We start from the raw sequence: 19,492 nt of genomic DNA on the forward strand, positions 1-19,492 counted from the left end.
CAAAAGTGTGTTGCCATATGAATAATTTTTTTTGTGTGCTGCTCACGCACAGCTCAAGGTTTGTTTATTGTTATATGAAACTGATTCCTCTGTAGGGAAATTCTTCTTTTGCCCCCTTCATATAATACAGTAGTCAGAGTCAGTGTTGGTGGTGAAACATTACTAAATTATATATGTAGTCACATTACATTATCCACTAACAAAGTAGTTGAACACATTACTGTGTATGTTTTGGTAATCATATAACAGTTAACTAGTGGAAATGTTATTACTCGTGTCAAATATTGAGTTTCAGCTGAATTATTCCTCAATGCTTTTTTCACTGACTTCTGAATATTATTTTGATATAAATAGTAAATGTATGCATGCAGGCATGAACGACTGCCTAGCACCAGCTGCTTTGAGCAGAAGACGTGGTGAGAGTTTTAGCCAGTAGATTAAAAACAGGACTGCAGAAGACACTGGGTGACTCAAAGGTGGCAATAATTCTTATTGTTTTGAATCTACTTCAAGGATAGATAGAAATATGACCCTGTTACATCCAGGTCGGACAACACCTGTCCACTGCTGTCAACTTCAAGAGCAAATCTGGTTGCCTAATTAAGTACCGGCAGGCTTATTTTGTGGCCATCCATGTAGTTTAAAATATAATACAGACTTGTATTGATTTTAGAAAAAAACTTGCAAGTGCGTAGTTAATTAGTAAGCAAAATAATCCTGTTGCAATTTGGGGAAACCAATTGTATTTAAAGGCCAGTCTCCTAACTTCTTTGGCCATTCTGCTGCTCATGAAAGGAAGAAACTTTTATTACTGCACAATTTATGCTTAATGCTGAGCTCTCAACTTGTACATAGCACTTGCTGTGAATACAAAGGGATATGTGGATGTTTGGCATGACGACTACTTATCTGAACAGTTTCAGATCTGTAAAAGTGCCTGAAGGGTTGGCTCATCAGAGAACATTTATGAAACGGTAACACTTGAATCCCTCTCAAGTTCCTTAGTTCAGGTAAAACCAGGGAACACATTTGGTCTTAACTTCAAAACGAAGGAAAAGCTGCTTTCAGCATGTAGAGTTTTAATGCTCTCTTGTACAATTGAAGAGTTTTTAATGTTTTGTATGCTGTATTTTTTATTACTGACAAATAAAAACTGAGAAAAATCTCTGAAAACGTTTTGTTACATTGCTTGCTGTCAGTAGTTTTTTATTAGTCAAGAGTAAAAAGACATTTGTAGATAGAACAGGAAGAACAGAAAACTAAAACATTGGTAAAGATTTCTGATTATTTTAGCAGAAATGAAGCATTAACTCCATGTTGTATCTATTAACATTACAGTTAAAACACAGATAAAGATAACAGGAGTCATACATGAAGTTATTTCTGAAGTGATTTTCATACGGCATTGATGAAGTTTGACATACTTCCTGTGTATTTGAAATGTATTCCCACTGGAGGACTTCAAGATGAACGCATTTCATCTTCTCTTGGTTATTTTGGTGGGGTTGTACCTAAAGCAAAACACACACACACACACACACACACACACACACACACACACACACACACACACACACACACACACACACACACACACACACACACACACACACACACACACACACAAAAGAGTTTATCTCATAGGTCTGTGCATATCAGGATGGGCTTTTAACATTCCTTGTGGATCATTCCTCAATGTCCTTAGAGGCATTTGGAACCAACAATAAAAACGGTCCAAATTAAGCGCTATATAACATGGACGGTGTTTGAACAGCTTAAAGCAAACAAGCTTCCTATAAACCACGTCTGTACCCTTCATTTAGGCCTACCAAAAAAGTACCGGGTTGTTTTCTTAGCAACAGAGTCTGTTCCCTGGCTACGCATGACTGACTGAGCATGACTCAGTGATCAAACAGATCAGTCTTGACACACACACACACACACACACACACACTCACACACATACACACACACATACACACACACACACACACACACAAAATCAATCTCAGACTGTCTCTTTTCTGCTTAGTCAAAGAAAACACAGCAGCGGCAGCAGCAGCGGCTGCTTACATCACCTGTTACCCTGGCTGCTGCTGTGACGTAAGAATTACTACATCCTGATTGGTTTAACCGACGCTACAGAGGTCACATATCCATAATTCTCAATTAATTATATTGTCTGCACCTGATTATAATGAAGGTGTTATTTACCATAATTTCACTGCCCAAGAGAAACAAACCACTTTAACATGAATATGAACACATTCATCAGTTAACAGGGGAGAGCAATGTAGCTCTTTCTAACCTTTTAGGAGCTGAGATCTAAATCACAGAGGGAGCTACCGACAAAGTGACAAAAGGGGGAACATTTATACCTGCCTGGCCAAATGTTAAACACAAAAAAGAGGGTAAAAGGAACAAACAAAACATTATACTTACGTAAAGGGAAAGCATTAACATTATTTGTAGATAGTTTCTCAGTTTAATCTTCAATATTGCTTTGTTTTGTTTCATTTAAAACAGAACTCATCACAAATAACACACCTTAAATTATGACCTAAGTAACCAAGTTGGGTTCACGTAGGTTGTCAAGAGGTCAGTTTCGGGTGAGGGTGTACCAAGTTACTTCACATCTTCACATCTTCTGACAGAATATGCGATCCATTTTCTTACCTGAAGAGGTCATCTCCTACAATCTCGTCCCTTCTGCTCTGGCGCTCCTCCTGAAGCAAAAACAAGCTCAAATCATCAATGGAGAGTTCTGACAGATCACCGACAGATGAGACAGACACAGAGGGACAAAAATTACCTCAGCTGCGTCTCTCAGCCATTCATCCAAATCAGTGTTCTTTCCCCTGTTGTGAACCAGCAGATCAGACCCTCCAATTACGTGGGGTAAGACCTCTGCACCTGGCACTCGGCTCTGTAAATATGCACATGAGGAAATTCATATGGAGGAGAAAAAAAAAAAAAGGAAAATAATCCTGTACATGGGGCAAACTTTGTTGGGCTTTCTTTTTTGTGCTTTGTGGTGAGGTTGAAAGTTAATTTTGAACATACTGCACGTGTTTCACCGTTTTAGACAATGCTTCTCATCAGGCCACACATGAGTATCTCATAAACATCTGTCGCACAGATAATGGAAATTTTAAGAGGAAAATGAACTGCTTCTGGTGTCATCTACATTGTAATATAATTACAAAATATTCAGACTACATCTGTTGGCATACATGCAGCTACAAGCATTACATAGTCTGTTGTGAGCTTTATAATTTATTGAAGTACTGTTTCTAGATTTCATATGAGGCTTGTCTACGTTGCATCGTAGTCTGACCTTGCGGAAACATTTGAAGTTCTTTGCGTGGCCATTGCCTGGCATCTGCTGTGGTTTGGTTTTGAGAGGTGTGGTCACAGTGAGCGATCGAAACTCCACTAACACCAGCTTTTTAGGAAGGTCTTCGTCAATCTTGGACTCCTGCAAAACAGCACATCAGGAATTCAACTTTGGTTTCAGTTGGTTGAGTGGTTTACAATGCTGTGTCAACATTTTGCTCACAGTGTTCCTGATCCAACAAGAGCCAAGACTCACCCACTTCAGATTCCAACTGACTGATACTGGATCCTTGAGGCCAAGACCAATATGAATATTTGAGAGTTAAAAAATCTCATAACAATACATCAGCCGAGTTTTTTTTTTTTTTTTTTTTAGAAACGTATAAAATAAAAAAACATCTTGGATAAGGACCTCTTGATTTGGCTAAAAGATAAAGAACTGTCACCACGATACAGTACGTACTGAGTGAGACATTTTACAATTTAAAAATATATCTTTCACATTTTCATACTGCTATTTCTTATTACTCATATATATGTATCGGCTGATATATAGGGCGGTACAAAATACCTGTGATAAGCTAATACCGACTGATAATATCAGCCTGGCAATTTATCGGTTGGGCTTTCATTTATCAATACATAATGTTTTAACGTGTCATTAGGCCCTGCAGTGGGTAGCAGACCGCGCTGGCTTAAGTCTGCCGGACCCCAGGACAGGCAACACAATTCTCTTACCCTGAACTCATGTATATTTAAGTTGCCCTTTATATCCTACAATTAACCCAAGCAAAGCGCAGATGCTGGTGCTGCATTGTACTATTTCTGATCTGCCATTTTACAAACACTGTTGGCTTGCAGCCATAGGAAATAGTGTCTTTATAGACTTTGATGCATCCAACGCTTCCTATCTGTCCAGAGCTTTAAGGTTCATAAAAAACTGAGATGGCCTATGTTGACAAATATATAAAGCTAGAAATCAATGCATCTATGTATAGCTAGAAAAATGAAGCTTATTCAAAGGGCGGGAGAGAGACAAAACTGGGAAAGTAAGAACTTTCATAGGACTTACTTGGATCTCCTCTTTGATCATGGCTTGTTTCAGAGGGGTCTTAGTCTCTTTGTTAGGCTGGCTAATATCTCCTTTGAGTAGATCTAAGTCCTACAGAAATACAAAATGTGAAAAATGAGCAGTAAAAGTGAACATAATTGCATATAAAACTGCAAAGAGAAGTAGTTTTTTGTACAGAGACAGTCTAAGTTGTAAGTTATTTTCTCTAGACTACTGGATGAAGAAAATAACAGTTACAAACTGAGTGTAAATCCTCATTCCTCACCTCAATGAAAGATGCCTCATATTCATTAGGCTGTATGTTTTTTCTTTTGCTGGCAGATGACATATCTGGAGGTTTGCTAGACTCATGATTAGTTGTCCTGTATTCTGAAGGATGGACCTGTTCTGTCTTGATCGTGACAATATGTTTTTCAGATTGCTGGCTCTGATTCTTGTGGGATCCTGACTCTTTTTCCAGGCTCACCGGTGGCCTTCGCTTGGTTTCGTTGTCTTCAACATGGATTCGTTGCCTCTTGCTTAAAGACGAAGCTTCCACCACATTTAAACCTTGTTTCGGTTCATTTGAACTTTGCCCTTTTAGCTGTGCTTGCTCGCCTTGATTGCCTGACGTTTGCTCATCAAAGAAATCCATATCTTCAGACATAATAGACTCCAGGTCCTCTATCTGTATCTCTGCTTCCATCTCCTTCCTCTTTCTACTCCGTGGCTCCTGCTGGGCAGTGTGGGAGACCCCGGTCACCGGAGCCTCTGACCGCCCTTTGAGCGGTTCCGCTCTAGACCCCGATGGAGTCCTGGATGTGGTTGCAAGGAATCTGTCAGAACATGAGTATGTGGTGTTTGGTGCCTGTATCTTGCTGATGGATGATGCCACTACAGGCCGCTTTGGCTCTGACATAACAGTGGAGAACTCATCGTCCAAAGGTCTTGAAGAAAGGATGAAACAAAGAAATGGGTAAGAATAGACTTTCCGCCAGTGCAACAGTTTCTCCTAAAATGTTATATATTTCAGTTGTTTAAGTATGTTAGCACCATATTAAGATTCTCATCTTACTGAGTAAATATCAAAAATGATATTGTATAACGAGACAGTATTGGAAATTTTCCTAGCACATGCCTCCAGCTAATACATCGTGTAGCATCACTGGTTCCTCTTCATTTCACTATGATATGAAAATCTATTTGCTTAGACTGGAAACTTGACACATTAGATGACTCATCAATTCAACATTATCCATCCATCCATCCAACTATTTTCTAAACTGTTCAGGTTTGAGTAAACACTATATCTTTTTTTATTGCAGTCAGTCAAAGGTATGTTTATTTTTACTGGGTAAGTAGTTTTACATTAACTGCACATTAATTGAAGTCAGAACTGCATTACCACTGCAAAAACTTCCAAAACACTGGTATTGTTCTCTAAATGCACACGGAACTGATGTTTACCTTTTCTTGTTGACTGGCTGAAAGAAACTGGTCAGAGTTGATTGTTTCTGTGGGGAAGCTTGTGCAGTGATTTTTGGTTTCTGAGGAGATTGCCTCTGTGGGAATGTCTTCACGCCATCATTTGTCCTATAAATGGATGGCTGGAACCTGATGCCACTACTCCCTTCACCTGAAACTGCAAAAAACTTTTAATTTTACGAATATTTCTTACAGCTTTACAGACATTTAGCCCTTATAATGTGCAAATAAAAAAAACAGTTTGAAAGTTTGGGAAATACGCTAATTTGCTTTCTTGCTGAGAGGGAGATGTGAAGGTTGATACCATTCTCATATCTGTCTGCAACGCCTGCAGCTGGTCATCATAGCTTAGCATAGAGATTTGAAGCAGGAAGAAATGACTAGCTTGGCTCTGTCAACCTACTAGAACCTTTAAAGCTCACTAATAAACACATCATATAATTTAATTTACTGAATAAGCATATTTCACACATTTCACATATTCCTGTAACAGGTAGGTGCTGCAGTAACCTCTAGGCCAAGCAAAAATATGTTTAAAACATATACACGCCACATGTGACCAATCCACATTTAACACTTTTTCTAATTAGTGCTGTTATATATAATAAACATCACAACCTTATAAACCCTTTTGAATAATATATCTAAAATTTACTGAAGCCAAAAAATGTTGGTGAACAATTAAGGAGGAGCTGTAGAAACCATCTGTTGCTTATCATGACAAAGTGACCCAGTTTTTAACAATAACAATTAGGAAGAAATGATACAGATACTCCATGTGACGCCACTCAGAATAATCCGATCGGTTTCACAAACACACTTTTAATCTGAAAAAAAAGAAAACAGAACACCGATATACCGATATACCGATACCAGTCCAGTATATCTCAGACATATGGTATCAGAATCAGTATGGGGAGAGGAAAAGTGCATCTGTAATTCATTCTTGCAGCTACCTGTCAGTTTGGACTCGGGCATCTTTCTCTGTGAGTCTGCGCTGTCAGCAGGGTTGAACGATGAGCTCATTGTATCAGCCACGATGCACTGAGCGGACACCCTCTCAGCTATGACTTTGGATCCACGATGCTGACTGGGGCTCCGGTTTTGCGTCTTCTTGGGAGTTTCTCCTACTGCTGTCACCCCAGTCATCTCACATAGCTCCAACCTGGCAAATGCGTAAAATTACACACATCAAACAGGCTTTCTGGAATGGACAGAAGAACGCTAAGTTTGGACAATTTTAACATGAGATTGACGTGCATTGGTCTGTACCCTTCTGATGACTCTGTGTTCACCGCATACGCTGTGATGTTTTGAGTTGCTGCAGGTAACAAAGTCTCATCCACCGCCACGTTCTGTGACAGCGAAGCATTTGGGATTCTGGGATTCACTTTTGAAACTGACCCTAAAATACAAGAAAAAGACAGCAACAAATCAAAGAAAAAACTAAATATAAAGAAAGCAATCAGTGCTTTTCTGTCTAGTCGCCCACCTGAGTCTGGCATTAGATTGGATGGATTGCAGTACTTGTCACAGGAAGCAAAGATGGCAGCCAAACCAATTTCAGACTCTGTGATGACTCGAAGGCCTTTTCTGTGTCAGTGGAAACAGGAAAAATGCCAGAGGGAGAGTTTTAAGGCGTTCACAAATCACTCACTGACCATTACAACCAAATCACCAAAACACATTCTAATATAATTTTCTATAGAAGAGTTTGTGAAAACCTTTGGACAATATTCTTTACAGAGTTTGCCCACTCTGTGCTAGAGGAAGAAAGCAGAGTTTGGGAGCTGCCTGTTGTAACATCGACCACACAGCTCTGTGGAGACTCCAGCAGGTCCCGGGGCAGGGAGCCCTCCTCCAGCAGCTGAATCTTGCCTCTTCCAAAACTCACTGCTCCACTCAGACGCTTCAGCTGCAAATAACATAGAAGAGCTGCAATGTTAATCTGCATGTTGGATTAGAGGTACAAAGAAAGTGCCTGTGTGTCTACTGACAATGAAATTCTTATATTTCTTATCATTTAGGTTTGTCCTAGTTGAAACTAACTTAAGGCTCAAGCCTTTGAGTGATCCATAAATATTTTAATTATTATAAAAGCATTTTCCAGGGGGATATTCTATAGTGCTGTTGTACTAATGTACACTGGACGAATGTGTGGTCATCTCATATAAGATGTTTTCAAACGTGCATAAAAGATCAGACTGCACTTCATACTGTTGTGTCAGTAAGGCCAAGCAAGACATTACATATAAAGTCTGCTGTCCCTTATGAGGTTTCATAAGCTGCACTTTCCCTCCGGTGCATTTGACCTGATCTGGAGGTTCAGGTTTTCATCCATGTGTGATTCACAGCTGTGGTATTCTATAGCAGTAAGCATGAAGTAAAGGCACACCATAAAAAGGCTGAAATGATTAGTCAACTTAATTGACAAAGATTGAAATTTTATTGCAAATTTTAAATGAATTTTAAAATTTTAGTCAAAATTTAGTCAAATCAAGTTAACAACCATGGATTTCTTGTTTATAGTTTTAAATGGTCGAAGATTGGTTTTGCCTGCTTTACTTCTTTTTGTTATAAAATAAACATTTATATTTTTTTGTTTGCTGGTAAGAATAGGCAATTAAACATATTAATTAATTAATTAAACCTTTAAGTCTTGTAGCTTGTGAGGGACATTTGTCATTATTTTTGACAATTTATAGACTACACAATGCATAAAGTAATCTAAAAAATAATCGATAGATGTTGTAAAAACCAGAAATATCAGAAATCTTGATATTCTATGTCTGGTTATTTAGTGGTTTGCAGAGCATGACAACAATATTAAGTTATCACAAAGGAAGAAGTAGACAAACCTGTTTGGCACTGAGGAATATGAAGGTCTTTTCAATGAAAAGCTGTTTGCGAAGTGGATTCACTCCAAGGTTAACGTCGTCCTTACTCAAGCTGGGCTCATCAATCTCAGGGATGAAACTTAAAAACAATGAACAGCTTAGGTGAGATACTGTTTGGTTCAGTGAAGCCAATGTGTATACAGGGGGATGGACGGTATGGTACCTCTCTGGTTTAGGAGGTGGCAACTTTTGCTGAACAGCTTTGTTGAGCTCTGAGAAGAACTCTGGCTTCACGATGGGACAACAGCACAGCAGAGCAGAAATAGTCTAATTGGGAAAACACACAAGCATGTCAGCAAAAAAATCAGTTAAAAACACATCACATGTGCCAGTGAGGATATAAAGTTGGTTCTAACCTTGATGGTGACTTTAACAGAAGGCATAGCCAGGTGGGTGCAGTCCTTAGTCCATGTGTTGACCAGTTTTCCACCCAAAGCCAGCAGGGCCTGAGAGAGTGATGCCTTGCCATCGTTGTCCAAACACGACGAACACACCACTGGCTTCTGATGATCCACACTAATGCAAAAAAGACACCGTTAGGGAGATACGTAATGCAATAGTTTTAGAATTAATATGTTTTAACTGTATGTTGCACTGGCTATCTTATGAATTATGAGGAAATAAGGTTAGGTGATGGTACCAGTCAGTGATTTCAAAAAACAAAATCATGGTTCTGTGATGTAAAACACAACAGAGCAGGTGTTGTTTCTGTTACATACCTGAATTTGCTGTGAAAAGCCCCAAATGTTATATTGTCCCCTGGCTTCAAGTTCACTGGCGTGTTTTCTGTAACACGCTGGCTGTTGACAAAAGTGCCATACTTGGAGGTGTCTTTCAAAGTAAGGATCTAAAAGTAAAATACATCAGATCAATCCATGAAATTGTTCTTCCCTCAAACAAACCATCCTACATCTTTCTGTTCAATTATTCATGTGCTAACGAGAAACCCATTCTTTAAATTTAAGCCTTAGACAGAAATGTATCCCAAGCTCAGAAAATCAATCAAACCTTAAGTGTAATAACAAATGGACAGGACTGCAGACAGTGATGAAACAAAGGAAATGTACATTCATTTTAGTATTAATCGATATGGATTAACTTTCAGATTCTCTTGTAGTACAGTAGGTTTATGAATTTACGAATCTAAATGCACATCATAAACAGAAAGTCAAAAAGGATTTTCATCAGAAAACATATCCAGAGGATTCTGATAAACATGTACAAAAAGAGAAATCGATTTTAGAAGGGTTGGTGATGGTTTTAATTTGCAATACATCAATGATAACAGTAAGAAGGTTAATAATAACCATTAGAATCAAGAAAAAAGTAACCATTTTTTGAAAACAACATACAACTTCACCGATTAAAAATAAGTGAAAAACTAAACTTGCTTTTGAATTTTAGGATTGTGTTTGCTAGAAGTGCCCGATTTAAGTCCCCGGAAAACAACATCTATCAGCATTTATCTATTTTCTGTTTTTTATGTTTAAACTTAATATTGTTGTAAAAATTACACTTGTATATGTTTATTGTGCATGTGTATTACTCAGAAAAAGCTGAATGGTTTTTAAGTAACTCCATAATGACAATTATACACGTCTAAGTGGCCACAATTAAGCAGTTTTCCAGTTTCACTTCTGTTAAAACAGTGCAACAGCACCATCTTCTGCACTCACACAGGTAAATATTTTCCAAATGAAAACATATTACTCATCTACTTGTTATCACATAGATCTGTGTGGTAATACAAAGTTATGACAATTTTTTAATTAATTCTTGGTGTCAGAATTCACTTTGTGTAAGATCTTACTTGGTATTTGTTGTTTATCACTGATTTATACCACTGAAAATTATATCAAAATTTTGATTAGGATTTGATCCTACTCAAAGACAGGAAGTGGTAATATTAAATTACTCCCAAGCTCAAGTTGCTGTTTGTTTTGTTGGGGGACAGTTTGATTTTTAAATAATAATACTGATGGGACAGCTGGCTTGATGCCGAGACAGTAAGAGTGGCTGCATTACAGTATTGTTGGTGCTGACGGGTTAGTTAGAATTAGGGTTAGTCTTTCTATAGTCGTCTCTACACACCTCAAATGATCACAAACAATAACGCCACACGCTATGACATTTGTAGCTAACATTTTTGCCTTGTGACAATCGAATACTTATGGCCTCAAGACCTCCGTGGTTTTCAGTCACGTCTGAGTAGCTTTGTAGATGTGTTATTGTGCTCAGATGGAAGTTGAGTATTTAGCCATAAAACGATGAGCATATGGCTCAACAGCATAGAATTACTTATGCTGCTGCATTGCTTTGTGCAAATTCAAGGGATGTTCTAAATTACTTTTTTACTGCCCTGAAAAGTTGTCACCAAAACTGATCATATCCTCTGTCTGAACCCATCAGCTCCACCATTTTACATAAGGAATAAACTTCGATGTATAACTTGGTCAATAGGGTCTCATCAGTGCCATGATGCTATAAATTCCAGCTAAAGACATGCAGTCTTCTATATGTTTGGAGTTACTGAATTAATTGTTGAGTGTCCTTGTTTACTTACTGCCTACTCTGCTTCACATATTCAGCCCATGTGAAGAATGAACTACAGTATATATGGTAAATGTCTGCCCATATCATCCCCTCATTTCCCGTCTTTCTCTCACCTGGTCAGTAGCAGTGATGTGAGCATGAGCCCTGCTGATGGACTGGTCATTGACAAGAAGGATGTCACAGTTCTTGCGCCCCACCACGTACTCTTTACTGTCAAGGAGATAGTGCGTCTCACCTGTAGGAGACAGAAGGCTAATTGTGGACTGTTCAAAGCAGAATCAAAAAGAAGCAGCCTACTTGTGGTATTATGAAGTGAACTACTTACAAGACAAGTCCAACCGTGATTTTTTAAATATACAGTATGCAGTTTATTCCCTCTTCAGTAATAACTATTGACGGTTCCGTATGACATTTAAACCAAACTAATAGTGAGTGCAATGGTCCTTGAGGTGAAAAAACATTTAAGCTGTGTCATGATATTATATTATATTTATAGTCCACTGTTATACAGAAGGTTTAACTTAATGAGAAATCACAGGGCCGCTGTAGCTCAGGTGGTTAAGTGGTTTGACCACTGATTTTATCATTGTTTCAATCCCTGGCTCCAATTGTCCAAGTGACTGCATTAAACCCCAGATTACTCCCAATTTAAATCACTTGTGTACTTCACAGGCAGACAAATGGGTCTCCAAAATAAATCTAACATTAATGCTACTAATCAGGCACACGTGTAGTGGGACAAAACTGTAAGACATTGCATGTCATCTTTTTGGGGGACAAGAAAACCATAAAGCATTACTGATGGTTTCAGATTAATCATTAAAGATAAAATGAAAATGTCAAACTAAGATCAGTTTGTTTTCTGGGCCAATTCCAACATTATTTGCCAGCATCTAAAATGTTATTCTGAAGGATAATACTATGTAGACTATGCCTAACTTAATGTCTAATGAATATGTCTTCCATTGCTTGATTTGATGTCCGGCATCTGTTTTAAATATGTTCAAGTATTATGTGTAATTATATATGTCATAAAAATGTAGAGACTGTATATGGCACTGTGCAAAATTTTTAAGCACTTTAGATGTTTAGATTCTTATCCATCATGCAATATCATCAGGGAAGCGTCTGATCGGTCCCAAATTCATTCTGCAGCATGACAACGAGCCCAAACATACAGCTAGAGTCATGGAGAACTATCTTCAGAGACAAGGAGAACAAGAAGTCCTGCAAAAGCTGGCCTGGCCCCCACAGAGCCCTGATCTCAACATCACGGAGTCAGTCTGGGATTACATGAGGAGACAGAAGACAAAGAGACAGAAGAACTTCGGCAAGTTCTCCCACATGCTTGAAACAACCCACCTGCCAAGTACCTGCGCGCAGGTGTACCTGGAGAACTGGTGGTCACACCAAATGCTGATTTTATTTAGGGTATTTTTCTGTTTAGTGCACTTTTTCGGAAGTTACTGTTCACGGTGTTGTTGTTTGAAAACATCCTACCTTTACTTTCATTGCCTTAAACCTTTGCACAGTACTTTATATTAAAGTAACCTAATGCTTTTTAAAGTTCACCTGTAAAGGAACTGCAGATCTAAATTTGCTTTTAGCCCAATTTTGAACAATCCCTTCAGCAAATGGCGTGTTTCGACAACATCAAACTGCACATGTATCTAAAACAATAAAACTGTTTTGTTTTTGTTTTCTCTCCACAACTTGTATATTAACTTGTGGCTACAGTATAATCACATGACTAATGTTACTAGCAGCCCCTGAACCCAAAATATCTAATCTTACCTGACACCTCGGTAACCGCAAACCAAAGACGTAGACCATCTATATACAGCCACGACCAACGCTTGCAAACACTTTATTTTCTACCTGTAGTTATTTTAATCACAAACGTCTGAACACAAAAACACAACTGACTCCACCAAGAAGTAAACTTTTACCAGCTAGCTGTGTTAGCTAGCGTTTAAAATGTCAGCCACGAAAGACAAAGTTACCTCCAGGCTGCAGGGGTGTCAGTATCCACATTTTAATTCTGTCTGTTGATTTTTCAGTGATTAAAACCAGCAGCGAGGCAGCAGGGAATACAGTATTCTACAACTATCCATTTACAATAACTATCAACAAGGTGGACACTCACAGCGTGCCACTCAGTTACGTACAAACACTGCGCCGCTGCTGCCTTTTCAAAATAAAAGTTCCGTTTATTCATCTAGTGTCAGTGAACCTATTCCATCCACTGGTGCTCTCGGAGAGGAAATAAGCATTGTAAAGAATTACAAAAAAAAAAAAAAGCATTCATACATGATAATGCCATAACAATATCCATATCTAGGCACTCAAGTGGATGCAAAGTGAAAGCCTTTACTAAATATCAGAAATACACCAGTGCATCAACACACTTTCCTTCCTTGGGGTGTCTTGAAACACATTGAACACACAAGCACATATTTTGTCAAAACTACAGCCAGGGGTTAAATATGAAGCATAGCTAGATAAGACTGCAGTGAAGCTATCTTTTGGAGATAAATTCTGACCTTCGGCCTTCTCCAGAAACTTTGAATATTCAAACAACAACCAGAAAATTAGTACATTTAACTAAATTTGATTTAACTAAATACTCAAAAAAAAAAAGGGTAATTTTATGTGGATAATCGATGTCAAAATTTGTCACCTGATGAAATTCTCTCTTCAGGTCTTGCTGCTCTGATTTCCAGTTAAAGAGAAAAGCAGTCTTCTATATTTTTGTAATTATTAATTTAGCAGACCCATAGCTTTGGAATTGTATGAATTCTATTTTTTGTTTGACATTACTCCGTCTATAAATTACACAGCAAAAAACTAACTACTTAGAACAATCACTGATAAGTATATTAACATTAATATTTATTAGTAAGAATAACGATAAGTAACTCATATGATAAAAACTGAAATTAGATATATAGTTTTTACTGAATCAGTTTTACATGAACCAGAAATAAACCAGACATTCAGAAATAAACCATCATTCAGACAGACTCATCAACAACAAACATCAATAACACAATTAAAAGTATGAAATGATACATATAAACAGAAGTAAAATTCAGCACAGTTTAGTCTATCACAAACTTCATAATAAAATAAAGCTTGTAGCCTTTATTTATTGAAGTCAAAATAAACATCACACGTTGCTATATTGCTGTTTTTTCTATTGGTGCATCAACTCAAAATATAGGATCATTATCAGATTTCCATGGTTGGCCTGCAGCTGGTCTGAGACGACCTCGTCCCCAGAGACATGGTAGTTTATGATTGGCTCTCATCACTGCAACACTAGTGCAAGAGTCAGGTTTACGGATGATCTCACACCAGTCTGGATAGTCCACAGGTTTCGATCCACTGTTGGGAAGATTAGACTTGGATTAGAACACATATACGGTATACGCTACACAACAAATATGTTGAGTACCTTTTTGAGTGTATTTAAGTTGTGAAAACAAACTCACTGGTCACAGCATCCTACTCCGAAAGGCTCCATGCAGACACACTGGTAACAGTCACTGGTGATCCAGCTCTCTCCTATCCCATACACCTGTCCCATGTGTTCACAGCTCCCTGAAAATGAAAAATATCAGTTACTGTGATGTGCACAGTGGTGCATGAAGTACTCAGATCCTTTACTTGGATAGAAGTAGAAATACTGCAATGTACAACATACTTAATTTCAAATAAAAGTCTGGCATTCAAAATTTTACTCAACTAAAAGTAAGTTGGTATTATAAGCTACATTTGTTTTAAGTATTAAAAGTAAATATACTCCTTATGCAGAATGGTGTGGTGGTATTACAGTTTAATTTTTTACTGACGCATTCATGTGTAAGCATTATTATTATTATTATTATTATAATTAGTATTATTATTACCTTTAATGCAAAGATGCAGCCCAAAGTGCTTTAAAAACAGGATTAAAATCAATGTTAGGCCAAAAAGAAAAATGAAAATAAACAGCAAACAAACAGATAGATAAATAATTAAATGAAAAAATTAAAACAATATGAAAAAAAACAATACCAATAAAACCAACAGGAAAAAAATGATATAAATTTGTAATGGTAGAGATTAATGTTGGATAATGTTGCAGCTGGTCGAGGTGGAGCTAATTTTAACTACTTCTGTTGGGTAGTTTATTCTATAACTGCATCATATTTTATCTGCTTATCATATGTTTTAGTTGAAAAATCAGAATCTGGACGGTAACCAGGAACTATAGCCGCCAAATAAACACAGTGAAGTAAAAAGTACAAAATTCCTCCCTGAAATATAGGGAAGTAGAAGTTAAAGTAGCATAAATATACAGAACAGGTACCTCAAAATTGCACTTAAGTACACTACTTAAGTACGTAAATGTTCTTACAGTTCTACATACTTTCCAGTACTGGACATATAAGAGCTTAGAGGAAACATTGTGTCCACACACACACTGTACCTTTGGTGTTGAAGAAGCACTCCCCACTGTTATACACAGAGAAACATGGCACACTGGCACTCAGGAACAAGAGTAAAGCCAAGAGTATTCCTCCTGCTGTGTTTGCCATTTCTGGAAAAAAAAAATCAATGCACAAATTAAAAGAATTCCTAATAACCAGGGAAGAGAAATGCCAGGTTGTGTCTTACCTACTGTGAAGTTTTACTATGTTATATGAAAACCCTCTCCTGCTGTATTTTCTTTCAGCTCTTCTCTCTCTGCGTCTCTTGCTTTCATTCACCCTCTTCTGCTCTCTCTTTTCCCTCTCTGGCTCTATGTGTCTCCTCTCCAGTGCCACTCTTGATCTGACTCACTTTCTCCCTGTGGTCTCAGATATTTATACTGCACCAACACGTTTCTATCTCTGTGCTCTTTTCTACTTTCTTCGTTGCTATTTGTCCACCCCCTCCCTCTCATTTATTGCTATTCTATATCTGCACACACACACACACACACACACACACACATACACACACACATACATACAAGCAATAGTATTTCGATGTTCGTCACTCCCTCTTGTAGTGCTCCACAGAAATTGCTCCAGAGTATACAGTGTGCACCCTTTCAGATAACATTTGTCTCAGGGGGTGCCATTTGACCCTATCACTAGATCACACTTGTGACACCATCCATAGGACAGCCAGCCAGTGGCCTATTGTTTTGCACAGTGTGTGTGTGTGTGTGTGTGTGTGTGTGTGTGTGTGTGTGTGTGTGTGTACAAGTATAAACATGAACCTTTGACCCCTGCTCAGCATCCAGATGCATGTAAATATATTTTACTGTGACATTCATAGATAATAATGTTTTAAAGCATATTTAAAAAAGATCAGTTGTGGGGGTTTTATGGTCAAAATTGCATTTAATGTCTATTACATTTGAATAGAGATGTTGAGGATGTTTTTGATAATTGTCTTTCTCTTACAACTGACTAATAACTAAATCACTGATGCATATCATTTGCTTAATTCAATTTTACATCATATTGTTAATGAATCATCATGCAAATGACAAGATTTTGAATATGGTTTTACACGACTCAGTGAACTTTAGCTTAAAGTCTCTTTGACTTGGTGGGGTTTTGCATCATTGTGTGTTTGTTTATGTTTAGGGGTGGGGATATTTGAGGACTTCTTGGTTAAATTAGAATTTTTTTGTGTGTCGGGGGATGGGTTTCCTTCTTTGTGCCTTGATTTGTTTGAATAAACCACCGTGTGTCCTCAGATAACATGCATGTGCACAGATACAAACACACACACAGATTTGTTTGTAACTTTTGAGAAGATTTCACTGCCTAGAGGCTTGCTCAAAACTTAGCCTATCCTCAGTGGACACACAATTCATTTTAGCTCACACTGAACGTATTTGCAATGACGACAAACTAAAGACATAAATATTGTCTGATATTAATCAATTGTTTTTGAACAACAGATTTAAAATCAGGCCTTAAGCTGTTCTTCAGATGTGTCTACAGGTCAAACAGACAGCTGTACACAGACACACACAGGGTCATACACTAAACCCAGATGCCCTCTATTGCTGCAGCATACACAATGTCCTGAGTGTTTTCCTTTATGCCTCTGTTCAGATGTATTCAAATTTTCAGTAGATTCCCTCAGGTGGAATATGAAGTGTCCTGAGGCAACCCTTCAGTGGCCTGTAACTCACATTACAATCTAGCTTTGTAGCAAAAGAGAAGATGTCCTTTTGTGATTTCCATTTGTTCGCTGCATTTTCATAAAGAGTACTCCTACACAGTAGCTAATCTGATTACAAAGCATATTATTTCTCACTTTAGTGCCACTCATTTTCCAGCCAGTGCTCCCACAGGCTTGTGCACATTAGGATGTAACTTATTATGCCTCTTTTGAAATTGACTATTACATAATAAAATGCCGTTTAAAGAATTCATTGACAGGGAGGGAGGAAGTTTCATTTGCCAAAAGTCCCAAAGGATGCTCCCTCTACGTAAAATCAATTAATTAAAGTATAAAAATAGTTACTGAAGCTTACAGCTCTCTATGTATGATGCAATGGGTCATGAATCAGGAATGTGGAGACAGCAATGAATCATTCCAGACGATGTTAACACGTCATCAGGCTTTATTTGTGGATTTAAAACAAGTTGTTGTAAAAGACGTAAGACTGTAGAAAGAAAAAAAAGAGGGAGTAAAACGACTGACTTCTTCCCCGCTCTAACATGGCCATGTTATGAATCGTGATATCACAAACCTATATGGTGTCAATAACAATATCTCTTTGCATATGGAGAAGGATGAAGGAAGTACTTGCACACTTTGATCCCATTGTAAAGAAAAAAAAACTTGTCAGTCATGTTCAAAAGATTATTGTGTGTGTGTTTGGGAGAGTAAAAGAAAAAGCATGTAAACAGTGAGATGTGATATTCAGGGTAAAGATAAGTTTAATAATTAATACATCCTCTTAAATGTTTTCATTTTTTGAATTTATTTCTAACCCAAGCACTACCACATGAGCAGTACATGTTAACACTTTCTCAACGGAGATTAACTGAAGAGATACTACTACTGCAACGATATTCTATAAAACTACACGAACTGCAAAGTTGTACTGTGCAAAACCATTTACCTGAACATCTGACTATGTAGTTCTTTTTTTTCAGGGGTACAGCAAAAGGATCAGAAGTCAATGCCAGACTCTGTAGGAATATGTCTGATATTTAGTTGACATGATAAAGCACAAGAACAACCGAATATCAAACATATCACACAGCATCTGGCCAGTCAGATCCTCAGCAGACTTGAAAAACCTGTAGCAGATAAGAGAGACAATGCAGTGAGAACAAACAAGGAAGTGACAGAGATAAATACTTGAAACATTACACTGTCCATAGGGCCAAAGAACAGATGCAGTATTTATAAGATAGTATAATAAAGAAAAACCAGAACAACCTGTCCAAGACAAGAGGGATACAACAGAGGAAAGGCCTTGTGGGGAGGGAGTAACTAACACAAGGAATCACAGATTCTGTTGGCATTTGAGATCACCTATCAGTTGCTCTATTTGCCTACGGACACATGGGGTTGATGGGTAAAACAAAAAGTAGAGAGGCAAGATTCACACGACGAAACATTCTGCTGTCTCAGCAAGTCCAACCTCACATCCAAATACAAATACGAGTATACTTACCAGTTCTCTTTATCCAAAGATGGTGCCATCGTGTCCTGTCAGTACATGAGTTGGAAAACAAGTGGTTAAACCAAAAAAAAATAAAATAAATCAAAACAAAAAAATTATTTACTTTGAGCGTGTATGCAGCGATTCCCAACTAACTGTTAAACGTGTGTACAAGCTAAGATCTGTGTGTATGAGCATGTGAGCAATCCCTCAGTCGGACAGCATTTATATATACAACCCTGTGAGTTTGGGGGGACCACCTACACACACTCTTTCAGTGACACACACACACTCAGTGCCCCATGTAATTAGAGGTATATTGATCAGCTGCTGTGGCCTGCAGCCTTTCCTCCCCACATTAGCCTGATCAATAGATGTGATGTTCATCCTGCTGTGAGCTCCCTCGCGCTTGCGCGCATGCAAACGTGCAAACACACACACACACACACACACACACACACACACACACACACACACACACACACACACACACACACACAC

General features: G+C 38.0%; 2 protein-coding genes across 3 annotated transcripts; both read right to left on the bottom strand.

Annotated features, from left to right (window-relative positions):
• Positions 1–1,150: 1,150 nt before the first annotated feature.
• On the bottom strand, positions 1,151–13,494 carry nbn (nibrin). The gene is made up of 17 exons (XM_040118841.1): positions 13,326–13,494; positions 11,436–11,557; positions 9,489–9,616; positions 9,126–9,285; positions 8,933–9,036; positions 8,731–8,848; positions 7,597–7,787; positions 7,365–7,465; positions 7,145–7,277; positions 6,829–7,037; positions 5,855–6,029; positions 4,674–5,334; positions 4,409–4,498; positions 3,338–3,478; positions 2,813–2,926; positions 2,677–2,726; positions 1,151–1,511 (listed from the first exon to the last, which is right to left on the bottom strand). The coding sequence occupies exons 1-17, from the start codon at positions 13,354–13,356 to the stop codon at positions 1,478–1,480; spliced, it is 2,562 nt and encodes an 853-aa protein (XP_039974775.1). The 5' UTR covers positions 13,357–13,494; the 3' UTR covers positions 1,151–1,477.
• A 1,040-nt stretch (positions 13,495–14,534) lies between these two features.
• msmp2 (microseminoprotein, prostate associated 2) lies at positions 14,535–16,101 on the bottom strand. 2 transcript variants are annotated; one of them, XM_040118728.1, is made up of 4 exons: positions 15,989–16,101; positions 15,797–15,907; positions 14,817–14,925; positions 14,535–14,709 (listed from the first exon to the last, which is right to left on the bottom strand). In XM_040118728.1, exons 2-4 carry the CDS (start codon positions 15,903–15,905, stop codon positions 14,535–14,537), a joined length of 393 nt encoding a protein of 130 aa, XP_039974662.1. In that variant the 5' UTR covers positions 15,906–15,907; positions 15,989–16,101. The 2 variants fall into 2 exon arrangements, with proteins under 2 accessions (XP_039974662.1, XP_039974661.1); XM_040118727.1 differs by having other exon boundaries at positions 15,985–16,101.
• Between the last annotated feature and the right edge of the window lie 3,391 nt (positions 16,102–19,492).

This window comes from Xiphias gladius, chromosome 22 (genome assembly GCF_016859285.1).
Source record: "Xiphias gladius isolate SHS-SW01 ecotype Sanya breed wild chromosome 22, ASM1685928v1, whole genome shotgun sequence".
Classification (NCBI taxonomy): domain Eukaryota; kingdom Metazoa; phylum Chordata; class Actinopteri; order Istiophoriformes; family Xiphiidae; genus Xiphias; species Xiphias gladius.